Source organism: Strix uralensis, chromosome 4, assembly GCF_047716275.1.
Source record: "Strix uralensis isolate ZFMK-TIS-50842 chromosome 4, bStrUra1, whole genome shotgun sequence".
Taxonomy (NCBI): Eukaryota; Metazoa; Chordata; class Aves; order Strigiformes; family Strigidae; genus Strix; species Strix uralensis.
This window is the reverse complement of record NC_133975.1, coordinates 97,740,315-97,755,492: the sequence shown is the minus strand read 5'-3', so window position 1 is coordinate 97,755,492 and position 15,178 is coordinate 97,740,315. Positions and strand designations below refer to the sequence as shown.

General features: G+C 38.8%; 1 protein-coding gene across 1 annotated transcript in view; it reads left to right on the top strand.

The window, feature by feature from the left end:
- RYR3 (ryanodine receptor 3) overlaps window positions 1-15,178 on the top strand; it is a 265,038-nt gene that overhangs the window by 241,304 nt on the left and 8,556 nt on the right. The window contains exons 94-98 of the mRNA XM_074868153.1: window positions 337-467; window positions 3,463-3,505; window positions 4,084-4,211; window positions 5,146-5,206; window positions 7,102-7,248. Of these exons, the coding sequence (XP_074724254.1) occupies window positions 337-467; window positions 3,463-3,505; window positions 4,084-4,211; window positions 5,146-5,206; window positions 7,102-7,248 (510 nt within the window). The remainder of the gene's footprint in view (window positions 1-336; window positions 468-3,462; window positions 3,506-4,083; window positions 4,212-5,145; window positions 5,207-7,101; window positions 7,249-15,178) is intronic.

Here is a 15,178-nt window from a genome sequence, read left to right as displayed (position 1 = left end):
TTGCTTCACTCTCTCTGTGCATCCCCCAGTGGTATGTTGGGAGGAGGCAAGAAGTTGGGAGGGGGCATAGCTTGGATGGGTGACCTGAACAGACCGAAGAGATATTCCATACCATGTAATGTTGTGCTCAGCAATAAAAACGGGGCGTGGAAGCTTGACTTTCAAGGTGGCCCTTGCTAAGAGACTGGATAGGCATTGGTCTGCTTGTGGGAGGTGGGAGGTGCTAGTGTGATAAGTGGTCTTATGTAGTATTATAAACAGTACTTAATGCTGTAGATATCATGGTTTCTAAAAGTATATAAACCATGACAAAGATGTCCACTGTAATTTTCATAGGTCCCTCTGGTTGTATTCAAGAGAGAAAAGGAGATAGCTAGAAAGCTGGAATTTGACGGATTATACATAACTGAACAGCCATCTGAAGATGATATTAAAGGACAGTGGGATCGCCTGGTTATAAATACGCCGTATGTAAAATTAAATGGTTATATGTAAACTGTTTATAAATATTATAGCTCATTAAGTTACTGATCTAGAACCTTTCTTGTCCACCTGCCACCTAGTTCATCTAAAAGAAAAGCATTTTTCACCTTATATTGGATGCTACAGTAGTAAATTCTAATGTGAAATCCTGTATTATCAGTTTATTTAATAAATGCTATCATAACATGTATATTCCACCTCCTTTTCATTTTTCTAGGGTTTGCAAGGATTGTGCATCTTACCTCACAAACTCTAAGACATTTCACGTATTTGTCACTATTGAGAAAGTTTTAAAAAGATAACTTCCACCCTTTTCAGTGACTCAATTTCATATTCATATTGTATAGCAGTGCTCTCCTGCCTTTCTTTCCCACTTATTGATAACAAAATTTGTATATGACAAGAGAAGTAAATCTAGTGTAAAATAACAATCCCAGAATTTGAGTAGGTCTGACAGGCATTACTGTTGGGTTGTGTGCATGAGCAAATACTGTAGTAGTCATACACTGATTCTAGGAGACTCACCTGCTGTTCTGTGAGTGAATGATACAAATGTAGGCAAGAAAAAGAAAAATATCATCAAGCTGCAGCAGTCTGTAGGAGTGACACACAGAAATATAGCAAGTCAACTCTCTTCTCTTGGAACACTGCCTTGTCTACAGGCTATTTTTCAGAATTTACTCTTTCAAAACAACTAGAATCATGTTTTTGTACTAGTATACCTAGGCTTAGGTTCCTGTCTTTCCCTAATAGTATCATAATTTAAGGACAGTTACAGAAAGCTGGAAAGGAACAAAGTTATTTGCAAGTCACAAAGTAGGTGTGGCTAGTGTGTGCAGGCTAAGTATTTGATAAGAACAAGCCAGCAAAAATAATCAATTAAGTGCATCAGAGTGACAATATGCTGCCAAATAGCCAAAATATCTATCTTCTCAGTCATACTCAATTTTTGTACATTATAAATAGTGCCCTTAGTTCTTTCATTAAAATTAGAATGTCTAAAATATCAGTTCTTGAATGCTTTGTTTTCCTACACCTGAATTTTAAGAATTTTCCTTAATTTCAGTTAGAAACACAGACTAGCATGTATTATTGAAGTTACAATAGAAGGTAATTGGGAAACTGGAGAGCTTGCTTAATTTTCAACCTGTTTCTTTCACTAGTGATAGCAAGCTATCTAGACATCCAGTAAGTTTACCCTTGGCAAAAACAAGCATGAATTAATGAGATATGTTGTCAGCTTATCCCGAACAACATGCTGTACAGCCTGTTCTCAGCATGTTGCACTATCTATTGAAGTTGAATAAAAGATTAAGGCTAATTTAAGAAGACTAATCCTTCCCTCTGATGTGAACTGACTCTTGAGGTTTAGTGCAGGTATTGTACCATCAGGATAACCACTGCTGGAGGGTACCCAGTACTGTGTACATACTAAAATGTGCTTTCTATAAGTGAAAAATAATTAAAAAGGCAAAAGAGGTACCCTGATAAATGTAGCACCATTAGATGTTTGTGGTAAAAGAGATAGTCACAAGCTGGCTGCATTAGAGACACAGTTTGCTTAAAATTCTGAGAAATCAAGGAAAGAAATAATATAGAGCATTGGACCAGAATATACCATCTGAGTCACTGGAACCATTTGACTTTATCTGGATTAATTTCATTCAGAACTTCAGTTCAGAAAAATAAAAAAATCAAGCACTTAGTAGTTGTTGGGAAGTTTGCCTCACATCCCAGCAGACCGGTGTTCTGGAATCTCATTCTTTTGATGTTAACACTTGCTTTTTATTACCAATACTGTCATTTAGTTTAAGCAGTTATTTTTCTGTTTTACCTTCTTGCATATTTGCTCAACTCAGTGTTGCAACCAGGAAATGGGGAGAGAAAAACCTTAAATTTTGCAGTGTTTCCTACTAATTGGCGTTCTTTAAAATGGACATAATATAGAGTAAGACAATCAGAATGAGGAATTCTTGGGTACTGTTATTTGTAAGACAGTTCAAGAACAATATTTTTTATGATCAAATTGAAGATCAGGGAAACATCTCTGATAAGAGAGAACACTTTTTTCTTGCAGGTCAAAGCTGATGTATTTCCTAGTGTCTGTTGTAAAGATCTCTCCTGGACAAAACTGGTTGCTTATTGAAGCATCATGGCTGCTCATTACTCTCAAAAAAAGCAGGGAATTTTCAATAAAAGATACCCTGACACCTCCTCAATACTTAAGATTTACTGCTTTATTTCCTTCTCTTTGGTGTACACAATAGCTTTTCTTTTAATTACTGGTGTGGGCATGGCTGCTCACAGGCAGATGATGCAAAATACTCTTTAGCTGAACTGTCTTGCAGCTTTAGAACTATGTTTTTTACCTTGTCTTGTTTTGGGACATCAGATCCAGTAACAATATAATGCACCTGAGAACAAGATTACCACTAACTCCTGTTTTTGCCAAATGATCTTTGCAGTTTTGCTAGGGTTTTTTTTAAAATATTTTTTGAATTTTAATTTTCTGTTGACAAACAGTCCACTGGTTCCCAAGTGTTCAGTCTCTATTTGAAATGTAAACCAGTGAACTTAAAAATTATTTATGTTACAAGACTTTTATTCTCCTCTGAAAATCATTGTCTGTATTGCTTGTATGGCTAGGAGCAATAAAGTATTTATTTAGGAGATGAATGATATTATAGTGACTACCCTGCTATTATTGTTAGGCTCATTAGGTGATAATATTTAGCCTGCTGTCCTTTTGTAACCAATCATATTTATGGATGTGAAAAAGTGTGGGGGAAAGATGATATTGTAGTGAATGATGATTAATAATAGCTGCTGTCCACATGAAAAGAAATTGTTCTCATAATTCAAAGTGCAGTGTGTGAGTGAATGCAGTTGTACCAGAATCTGCAGTAATTTTTTTGGCTGTTTTTTTTCTTTTCCCTAACAAGTTAAATAACTTGAAATATCTTTGCCTTATCTATGTAGGTCCTTTCCTAACAATTACTGGGACAAATTTGTAAAACGGAAGGTAGGCTTTTATATTTCTATTACGTTAGTCATGGCAATAATCTATTATTCAGTTAATTCGGATATCTCTGTGTAATAAACTTCTGTACACATAAATATACAAATAATTGAAAACTGAAATTTGTTTCATGGAAGTCATTGTTGTGGTAAATGTCTCAGTGAACAGACAGCTGCAGCGTAGGTGGGAGGAGGGAGGAAGACAGAAGGCTGTGGTTTCCTTCCTAGACTCAGGCATTTGAAATAACTTTGTGCTGTCAATCAGCCACACAGGTCTAATTTACAGTCATTGTCATCTTTAGGATACAAAGCCCACTCATCCCTCTAAAAAAAGAAAAACATGCCATCTTAAATGACAGCAAATTATAGATAAGCTTTCAGATAATAGCCTTTAATGCTTCCATTTTTCTTTTTTATGTTCCCACTGCCTGGCTTTCTGGGAGTTCTGACTGTTCTAGTAGAGTTAATTGTGAAAGACTTTTTTTTTTTTTGTTTTAAATTTCTGACAACTACTGGCTTAAAGTAGGGTGAATGTCACCAAGGTCTTTCTCTGAGCAGAAGCTCATCTTCTTACATTTTTAGGTTATTAACAAGTACGGAGACTTATATGGAGCAGAGCGCATAGCAGAACTTTTGGGTTTGGACAAAAGCGCCCTCGATTTTAGTCCAGTGGAAGAGAGCGAACCAGAAGAGGCATCTCTTGTATCGTGGTATGACTTCTGAACTTCACAGACAAATTATGTGTTGGCATAACTTCACCATCAAAAGTAAAAACGGATTTTATATTGAAACTGTAGTGATGTTTTCCTCAACATGGACAATTCAAATGGAGAAATCTTCCTAGTGTGGAAGTAAAATAAAAAAGCTTTTTACTTGTTCTAAAACATACTTATACTTGTGTCAAAAAAGTAAGAAAAAAAAAATCACACAAATTGATGCTGACTGATATAGTTGGGCTCTCTTTTATTTTAAAAAATAATAAATGCAGAAAAGTTCTTCAGGTGTTAGAACAGAGTTAGTTTATAAATCAAAGGACAGAAAAAGTATTGATAACAAATATTCAGATGCCAGCTATCTAGAAAAAATTCAGAGATGTCTTCCTGACTTAATCTACCAGTGAAGATGAGAGTTTGAAGGTATCCAAGTCTCAAATGATTTAGGTTCCTACAAGAGTTCAGTTTCCTTGATACTTAAGGCACACAAGAAGAAGGATTTCCGTGCGCATGTCATCTAATGGCTAATAAAATATTTAGAACCTTGCAGAAGGCATTACCTTTTCTCTTGGTAATTTTGGCAATGTTTTACACTAGACAGAACACGTATCTTTTGCATGCAAGCAAGTCAGGTTCCACATTTCACTACTTATAACACACATTTTAGTTTTTGTAAGTCTGGAATTACAGCAGTATCACTCCTACTTAAATTGTCCCACCAGTTTCAGTGGTTTAGAAACTGTGTATAGGTGCTCAAAGTTAATGAATACTCTGAAAAATGAAGCATCTACATTACTCAAAAAATATGTAATGTACATCACCACCTTCAGCAAACAAAGGTGAAGTGCCAAACCTAGTTTGTTGTTTATACTTACAGAATTCAATACTTAGTTTTGGCATTGATGCATTTCAAAAACTTTGTATTTCCTAGGTTAAGCTCCATTGATACAAAGTACCACATCTGGAAGCTCGGAGTTGTTTTCACTGATAATGTGAGTATGTTAGGCTAGAATAACGTGCTTTGATTTACTCTAAACATGATTGCATGTCTCGCACCATCTGCTTTTATTTTAAACAAACATACACAAGTGATATTGCATTACAGAGTTGTTTTAAAATAGTTTTTCCTGTCTTGTTTTGTAGCAAATTGCTTTAATTTATCTTAGAATTTTCATTTTGATTTTAAAGGGCAATATGCACCTCCCCATCATTAATACAATGTCAGAATTTTGGAAGTTAATGGTGCAATCATTTTATTTTGTAGAAAACAATCTAGCAACCAAAGGTGTCTTTTTTTAAAACCAAGCACAGTCTACAGAAAGTTATCCTTTTTTATCCTTGAATCATCTGTTTGACATGGTTGGTTAATTCTTTTCTTTCATACCTTCTCCTTTGAAAGGACTACACTGATATTGAAATTCCTTTCTTTGTGAACCCTCTTTTTGCATTCTCTTGAGCTTTCCCAAACAAACAAGAAGGCCAAGGTGAATCAAGTGATGATGTATAAATTCATTGTGCACTAAAAGCACACTGAGACATTGTTCTTCAATAAGAGCTTTCACGTCAAAGTGGCTTCAGGTTCACTGCTTGTTAAAAGAAGCTGCATTATGTGCCTTAGGTTTTCTGGCTGTTCTGGTTGACGTGGTCTGAGACTTAAACAGAATAAAGTGTCTCAAGAGTAACACAGTGTATTTTGTCTCCTCCAGAATCAGTATTAAAGTTTAAAGTACTGTGTAACAAACTCCCCAAACAAAACAGTTTTAAGGTAGGGGTGTCATGTCCGGCTCAAACGAGGGACACAAGTGACTTAGATTCGTAAATCCCCAACAGAGTGGACAACAGTCTCAAAGTCCAGACATTTATTAATTTCCCACAATGTACTAATTGGCTACACGATAGTTGACTTAAGTATATAGCGAATTACAGCAAGTGACATAGTATGCCTTGTGTTACTTAATGATAATAAGGAAAAAGTAAAAAAAAAAAAAAAAGAAAAGAAGAGAGATAGAGGGAGAGGTAGAAATAGAGATCACCGGTCCAGGTTCCTGCATTGGTTCTGTCCGAGTTTGTTGGGGATGCATCCATCTTCTTTTCTTTTCACTCCTTGCCCACCCTCAATTTATGCACACTTTCCTTGGGTCCCCCCCCTAGGTCAACCTACCTATCTACATATCCCATGTATGGGGAGGGGTAAGGTGCTTCATGGGATGATGTAATTAGCACAGTCTTCTTAATCTTTATTTGCATCTTCAGGGGTGTCAACTTTAATATGCATTTCACGGATAACGAAGCAAAGGTCATTCATGAAACAGATGGCCTTTGAAACTTTACAAGGTGCCCCAGAGCAGAACCATCCTGCCTTTACAGGGCTCCCCGCTCCAGCTGCATCCTGTGCTATCCAGGCAGCCTTATCAGCTCCAACCTCCACACTATCCACCCTGTGACTATAGTTTCATTACCTGGGAGTGTTTGAGACATTCCTTGGCTTGGAGGCTCTCTGCTTCCCCACATTCCTTATCTCTTTCTCAGGCCCTGTTTCTCCCAGGCCCTGATTTATAACTCACAAGTCGTCTCTCACAAAGGGATTTTGATGTTAATAACATATATGCTGAAGACTGCATTTAAATAGGTAAAGATAGAGGTCTCCTTAGCAAAACTAAGCAATAAACACTCCTTAAGTGAACAGCGGAGATGATAAGAGACAGCATAAGACAGTCTTTTTGAACACGTGAAATAAGAGGTATTACATTCAGACTGTGATTCAAATCAGATCATGATAGTATTACTTTATTGTGTAACTTGAGTGACTAAAAGAAAGCTATATTCTGGATCCAGTAATGCACATTAGCACCTGCTAACATTCTGCCACTTTTCACTTTCTCTGCAGTCGTTTTTATACTTGGCTTGGTATACAACCATGTCTATCCTTGGGCACTACAACAATTTCTTCTTTGCTGCTCATCTGCTGGATATTGCTATGGGTTTCAAGACACTGCGAACCATTTTGTCTTCAGTCACGCACAATGGCAAACAGGTTAGTGCTATGTGCAAAGGTTTGAAAATGAATGCATTTCGTAACAGTATTGGAAAAAATATTATGATACCTAGGAAATACTGGAAGGCAATCCATTTTGATCTTAACTAGATTAAAGAATAGATCCCATTGTGTCTTCTGCAGCACATTTAATACATGTTAAATCCTGTGAAATTATAATAATCTATACCCAGAGAGTGCTGATAGCTAAAGTTTTGTACACAATAGAAAAATGCATCATTTTAGAAGAATACAAGAATACGAATTACAACCTAACCAGCTCCCTCTCTATGCTCAATGATGAACTGATTGGTGATAACTAATAAGAATTCACAATCTCTCCTTAGCTACAGCAGTAATAATGACCTGGGAGCTGAGATTTCAATACTTAGCTAGTATGAGTGTGCTTACAGGTATGGGCATTCTGCACTGTGGAATATATTTATGTGTAACTTTGTCATGCAAAAATCAGATTAATAAAATCTACTTCCAAAACTTTTTGTTGAAACTTCCACAGGGAATCATCCTCTGATCTCTAAAGGTTCTGTGTTCATAGCTAGCATACCAACTAAAACAAGCTTTTCACTAACACACTTTTTAACTTACATTTAAGAAATCTAACAGAACTTCCCCAAAATTTAATTTCAAACATACACATTCCATTCCTTCTCAAATGCAGTAACGTATATTCTAAGCCCACTCTTATGCCCTGTTAGACTTGTCAAAATGTTTTGAACTGTATAACGTTTTGGAAGAGGCATAAGACTATCCCCTTAGCTTAACTCTGTTATATCCTTTGTGTTTGCTTAATCCTTTCTTCCATTTCTTTCATCTTTCAATTAACCAATGGAAGTTTTTTCCCTTATCAGGAGAGGAAGTTTCTCAAATAGTACATATGAGAACAAACGAAATATCTGGTTTTATCCCCTTCATTCTCCTCCAAGATGACCAAAGTTATATTACTTTTAATGTAAGGACTGATACATTTTCTTTATGAGATTTTTCTAAGTGTAATACTCAAAACTGAGCATAATTGACAAAACTGTTTCAACCACAGCTTTTAGTATACATTCTTAACAAGCAAAGATTAGTTTTTCTAATCCTGTTGCTTTTCTTGCTAGTAGATATGAACACTGAAAGACACCTGCAGATTTTCAATTGAAATGTTCACTTTGGGAGCCTACTTAGAGATCTGCAGAAAGCGATAATCTGACAATCAGCTCATTCAATACTCTTACATTTAGGAGCAATACCAATTGTTGCACTTTTAAAAATATGTAGCCTTCCGTAACTCCTCTCCAGAGCTGCACCTTCTGATACCAACTCCAACAAACAATATAATCTAGTCTCATTAAGTGCTAAGGATTTTATTTGTTGAAAGAACGCAGAGGGAGCCCAGCCATCATTTAATGCACAAAGGCTCAAATTTATTAGTACTCACACTTCTTTTATATCCACAATAATTAGTTCATACATATTGCAAAAAGCAAGCTCCTTATAGGTTGCTAAGGTTAGATACATTGGTTGCTAAGGTTAAATACCAATCTCTCCCCTTATGATTTCTGCAAGGCCTTCTACATAGTCCTGCTTCTGTTCTTTGTTCTTCTTTGATACTTTTCGGTATTCTCCCATCACGTCGCCGTTGTCAGCAGTTCCTCGGTGCTGTGCCCTTTCTCACGTAGCCAGTTGTTAGCAAACTGCTCCACATCTCCCCCGTTTTCTTTTTGCACTTGTGCTAAAAATATTGCAGAGGCAGTCTTCTGCAGGGCCCTTTGCAGAAGACTGACAATACATGGCAACATCAAAAGCACAACCACAATTACCAAGATCATGACCCCCACAGACTTGATCAGAGATATTAACCATCCTGAAAGTCCCCATCCTTTAAACATCCTTGTTAACCAATCTAATCCATCATCTTCTGTTAAATGTTTGACACCATCCTTTAGCTGCTGTATGCTTTTGAAAATAGATTCTGAGTGGTCAGACAAATTCATGCAACACATTCCTTCAAAATCTTCACATCCATGTCCTTGCGCTAAGAGCAAAAAATCAATAGCTGCTCTGTTCTGTAAAGTAGCATGTCTAACACTATCAACATCAGTTAAAAGACCACTTAAAGCTAAAGAAGTAGCATTAGTCTGTTTGCTAAGCCAACATCCCAACTTATTCAAAGTAGTTAAGGCATTTGCAACACCAACTCCTGGTGCCAATATGGAGGCTGTTATGATTTGGCCTGGATTCCAGAATTCAATGTTATCTCGACAAGAACTTTCAAACCGATGAACGGTCCTTGGGACTCGCTTATGTTTTCGAGCCATATTCAGAATCATTGACACATTTGGTGTTAATAACGTGAGACGTCCGAGGCTACACGGGCCTCCATTCAGTTTAGATGGGACGCCTCCCCAGGCACGATCTCCACAGATTAGAAACACACCAGGAGGTAATGCAAGAGGAACAGCAAAAGATCGTGAGATGTTAGTCGAAGTATAATTGCACCAAGCAGTTGAATTATGATAAGCAGTATTAGTTGCATTCACATTTTGCCCTCTCCGTGTGGTGTTATAGGAGTAATTAAAAAACACACAAGCATCCATTATAACAGAGCCTAGCAACTCTAGCTCTTGAGGTTCTTGCGTAACCTGTGGAAGGTGACTGTATACACCATCCCAATTATCTGTACAATTTTTTGGAGAGTTGCAAAGAGAGAAAATCTGAAGGGTTTGTGGGATTGGCCATGTGTCTACTGGCACTCCCACCAAACAGGTGGAGAATGGATTTTCCGGATTCGTAGTAGAAAGGCACAAGGTTTCTTGATGTGTCATGTTTGCCAAAGTTACCCAGACATTCTGTTTAGGTTGTGAAACCATCCAGCCTTCAGCTTGATATATTGTCCAAAACAGGCCAATCACGCTGGATAGGATCTTAATGAAGGTTGCCATCTGTGGAGACACAAATAAATTCCTAATCCTGATTAATCAATTGTTCTTTGTACTTCCATCTTTTATTGCTACATAACGCCTTTTCATCTGTCCCCACCTACGGGGAGCAATCTGTATCCACGTAGGAATAGCACTATGTATGAAACACTCAGTCTGTAAACATGCAGATTTTGATTCCTGTTCTAACCGTTGCTTATGATGCTGCAGCCACCAAACAGCCGCTGCCAGGGATAACGACTCTCGATTTTCCCACAAACCGAAACATTCTTGAATTGGCTGTCCTGCAAACCTTGCTAATGCCCTCTGTGGGTTGTCATTAATCCATGTGTTACGACAGTTAATACATCTTAACCCAAAATATAGCTGTGATTGGTGTATCCAATATCTTTTTTCACATCCTCCACAAAACACCTTTACCCACGCTTGATGATCTGGATTGTTGCAGTTTAAACAATTTTGCCCACTTCTTATTACATTCCCATTTAACCACTCAATAATTCTCCATACATCTGACAATGTTGCCCAGTAAAGTGAATGTCCGAGTAGACCCTCAAGTTGGGTCAAAACAGGCTGGATCTTCAGCCGCTGTCGATGAGCTTGTCTCTCCTCTGGTGTCATTGGGAGGTGCGGCAGGTTTCGCCCATCTCGCTGGAACCCATACGGTGCCTGTTGGTGTAGAAACACAAAGATATCCCCTTCCCCATATTACTACTTTAGCTGGTCCTTTCCACAATCCATCTTTTGGATCCTTATAATTTACCCATATCTCTTTCCTTCCCTCACTTACTTTTGCCTTTTCATAATGTAACATAGCTGGTGGTTGTTCTGCGTCTCCAAATATACACAAGTGATTCATTACAAATAATGTTTTTGCTAATCTTTCCTGTACATCCTGTATTTCCTGATATTTTGCTACATAACGTTTCAAGGTACCATTTGCTCTCTCAACTATGGCCTGTCCTGTGGGAGAATGCGGTATCCCTGTTACATGCTTCACTCCCCACTTGCTTAAAAATCTTTGCACTCGACTTCCGACATATGCTGGTCCATTGTCTGTCTTTATAGTATTCGGGACTCCCATTATTGCAAAACAACATGTTAAGTGTCTGATTACCTGTGTGGCCTTTTCCCCACTCTGCGCAGAGGCCCATATATATTTGCTATAAGTATCTATAGTAACATGTACATATTTAAGTCTACCAAAACTTTGTATGTGAGTCACATCCATTTGCCATACTTCATTAGATTTCGTCCCTCTAGGATTAACTCCTATTCCAATACCAACCCCTTTATTGTGAAAACTACAAACAGGGCATGTTTTTACTATGGCCGTTGCTTCCGCCATTGTGATGCCAAACTGTGTTTTTAGCCCTTTTGCATTCTGGTGGAATATGTCATGTGCTTCTTTTGCCAATTTGTCTTTCGGCATGGGAACATGTATAACAGTGGATACCAATTTGTCCGCTCGAGCATTACCTTCCCCAAGTCCTATATCCCATTTATGACTTCTAACATGAATTACAGCATACGGTTGTTCCCTTATTTTTATGGCCCTCTGTAATTGTAAGAACAACTCATAGAGACGCTTATTTTGTACTTCCCTGACTTCTGCATCTTCTATCCTTGCTACTATTCCCGCTACATACATAGAGTCAGTTACAATATTCAATGGTTCATTAAACTTAACCATCGCCCAAACTACTGCCAACAGTTCCAAAGTTTGTAGTGTGTCTTGTGCTGTGGCTTTTAATATCTCGTGTTTCCATGTATTATCTTCCTGCCACGTTATAGCTGCTGTCTGAGATTTCTTTCCTGCATCTGTATAAACTGTGATGGCATTCGGGATCGGCGCCTGTTGTCTTTTTGGCTGTTCAATCCAATGTAATTGTCCCAACCATCTCAAAGGTTCCATAGATAATTGATCAGTTGACAACATCATTGGCCCATTTAACATGGCTTCCTGCAATGCTGTGCTATTTGCCAGGTACCACTGCATGGTTTCCTTCTGCATTGGACAGTATATGAATTGAGGTTCTCTTCCACTTATTTGAATAACTCGCACACGACCTTTCTTTACTAAATTTGCTAATGCCTCAACTTTTTGAAGTAGAGATTTTGATTGTTGTAATGCTGGCGTGATCCATTCTAGCACCCATGTCTCCCCCGTTTTCTTTTTAGACTGCGTAATAGCTCCGAGCAAATGCTGTGAACCCATCCACACAAGTATGTCCAGGGGGAGCTCAGCGTCTCTCCGACGCACTTGTCCAGATGTAATACGATCCATAATTTGTTGTAGCACTCGCTTCTGGTCTGCTGATAAAGACACCACCTGTGCAGGATCATTTCCTTTTAACAGTGGTCTTAATTGTTGTAAAAGCTCGTTTGGGATGCCCACTATAGGTTTTAGCCATTGTAAATCTCCTAATAGCTTCTGAGCATCATGCAGTGTTGAAATTTCAGGATTAATTGTCAATTTTTGTGGTGTTACTATTTGTTTCGTCAAAGACAATCCTAAATATTTCCATGGAGCTGTTTTTTGTATCTTTTCTGGTGCAATTACCAATCTTTGCTTTGCAAGGGTGTTTACAATTTCTTTTATCTGTGCTTCTGTAAATGGTTCTTTCTGTGCAAATAATATATCATCCATATAGTGATAAATTATAACATCAGTCCATTTTTGACGTAATGGCTGTAAGGCTGCATCTACAAAAATCTGACATAAAGTTGGACTATTCCTCATTCCTTGCGGTAAAACTGTCCATTCAAACCGTTGATCTGGCCCTTCTCTATTTATTGCCGGTAAAGTGAAAGCAAATCGGCGCATGTCCTTTTCATGAAGCGGAATCGTAAAGAAACAATCTTTTAAGTCCACAATCAATATAGGCCATTCATAAGGTAACATAGCTGGATTCGGCATACCTGGTTGTAAAGCCCCCATTGGTTCCATTTGTTTGTTTACTTCTCTAAGGTCATGCAAAAGTCGATATTTGCCTGATTTCTTCTTTATGACAAATATTGGAGTATTCCAAGGACTAGTAGATAATCTTAAATGTCCTTGCTGATATTGTTCTTGTACTAGCAAGTGTGCTTGCTCAAGACTTTCCCTTTTTAGTGGCCACTGCTTTACCCATATTGGATCGTCAGATGTCCAAGTTATAGGGATCGGGAAAGTCCAAGCAATGGCCATTAGGATAAATGGTGATCGTTTGTCAAAACTATTCCCATTTGTGCTAACACATCTCTTCCAATTAAGCAATTTACCCCTGGAGGTAATTGCACTACAGCAAGCACCGCTGTGACTGTTTGTCCTTCAATTGTCAATTGTAGGGGCGGCGTTCGATTAGCTAAAGTTAAACCACCCACGCCAGTGATGGTAGTGGTATGCTCTTGTAATGGCCAGCCTTGTGGCCAAGAAGAAGGCGACAGTATGCTGGAATCTGCGCCTGTGTCTAACAACCCTTCCACAGTTATTGCGTTACCTTGAAATGACAGGTGAACAGTCTTTCTGGGTCTCGTACTCAGATCCAGTGTTAGCAGGGTCAGGCTTCCTGTGGAGCCGAAGCCTTTATTTCCGCGACTCTCCTCAGTTATTGGTCGTATTGTTTGAGTCACTTGTGGCAGAGGCACCAGCTGTGCAATCCGTTGTCCCTGTGCAATCTTTACTGGTGGATTCAGTGTATATGCCATAATATAGATTTCACCTTCATAATCTGCATCAATAACTCCCGGTAAAACAAATAGTCCACATTGTGATGCCGATGATCTTCCTAATAATAAAGCTCCCATGGTTCTCCCATTAATAATGATAGGTCCTCGTACATTCGTAGATATTGTTTGAGGATTATTTGTTAACAGAATAACATCTACTGCTGCTGCCAGGTCCAACCCGAGACTTCCCCGGGTGGCGGGTTGAAGGACTGCGCTGCGGCTGCAATTTTGGTCGTTGCGCGGCGGCCGGCGAACGCGCTCCGTGTGGAGTTTCCCGACCGTCTGCAGCAAGCCACCTCATTATGGGAGTTGGATCGGCAAGTTTGACACCATACATTTCTGGCTGTACAACTCTTTCGTACATGCCCTGGAGCTCCGCATCGGTAACACCGCAGCTGCCCCTTTTTAGGTGTTTGCACTTTAACTGCTGTTGCTGCTGAAGTCTGGAGAGGCGCAAGGGCTGCCATAACCTGACTTTGAGTAGCCTGAGCCTGTTCTTTCATTCCTTCCCCTAATTTCTTTATTGCCTCTACAAGAAAAGCCTGAGGTCCAGTAGGTATCGATGACGCTTTTTCAAGTGCCTCCTCTATAGTCCAATGTGCCCTTAATGTATTCAATAAACTCTTTGTAGCAGGATTGCCATTTTGTGAAATACACTGTTTTAAGAGAGCACCCTGCATGTAGAGAGGTACTCTTGCTCTTTCAATTGCATTTACCAACTTATCTACAAAACTGCCCAAAGTCTCTTCTCTCCCTTGCTTAATCCCCATATACATTGGAACTCCGCCTGGCTCTTTCACTTGTTCTATAGCTTCTCTCACTAACCTCATTGCCTCTCTCACCTTATCCGGACCGAGCAGTGCTTGAGCTTCTACTCTAGCATAAGGTCCTAACCCCATTAATTCATCCATTGTAACCCCTTGTAATGGATCTCCTGCTTGCCGCTGTACCGCTATCGATTCTAACACTCTCGCTTGCCAATGCGCATTAAACAACAACCACTGACTAGGAGAGAAAATTAACTTTGCTATACCCCGACAATCTGCAGGCAAAAGAAGTTGAGTGCTCCAGAGATAATCTAACATTTGACGAGTCGGTTCACCAGTAACACCATAAGAACTCACTGTAGAGCGCAATTGTGATAAAAGCTTCCAATCTAATGCCGTAACAGTAGCATTTAGTCCACCAGCTGGGTTCGGCTGAAACTGAACTGGAAAAGCCATTGCTGTCGCCATCTGAGTCATCTCCTCATCCCCTTTTTCTAGCCCCTCTCGTGC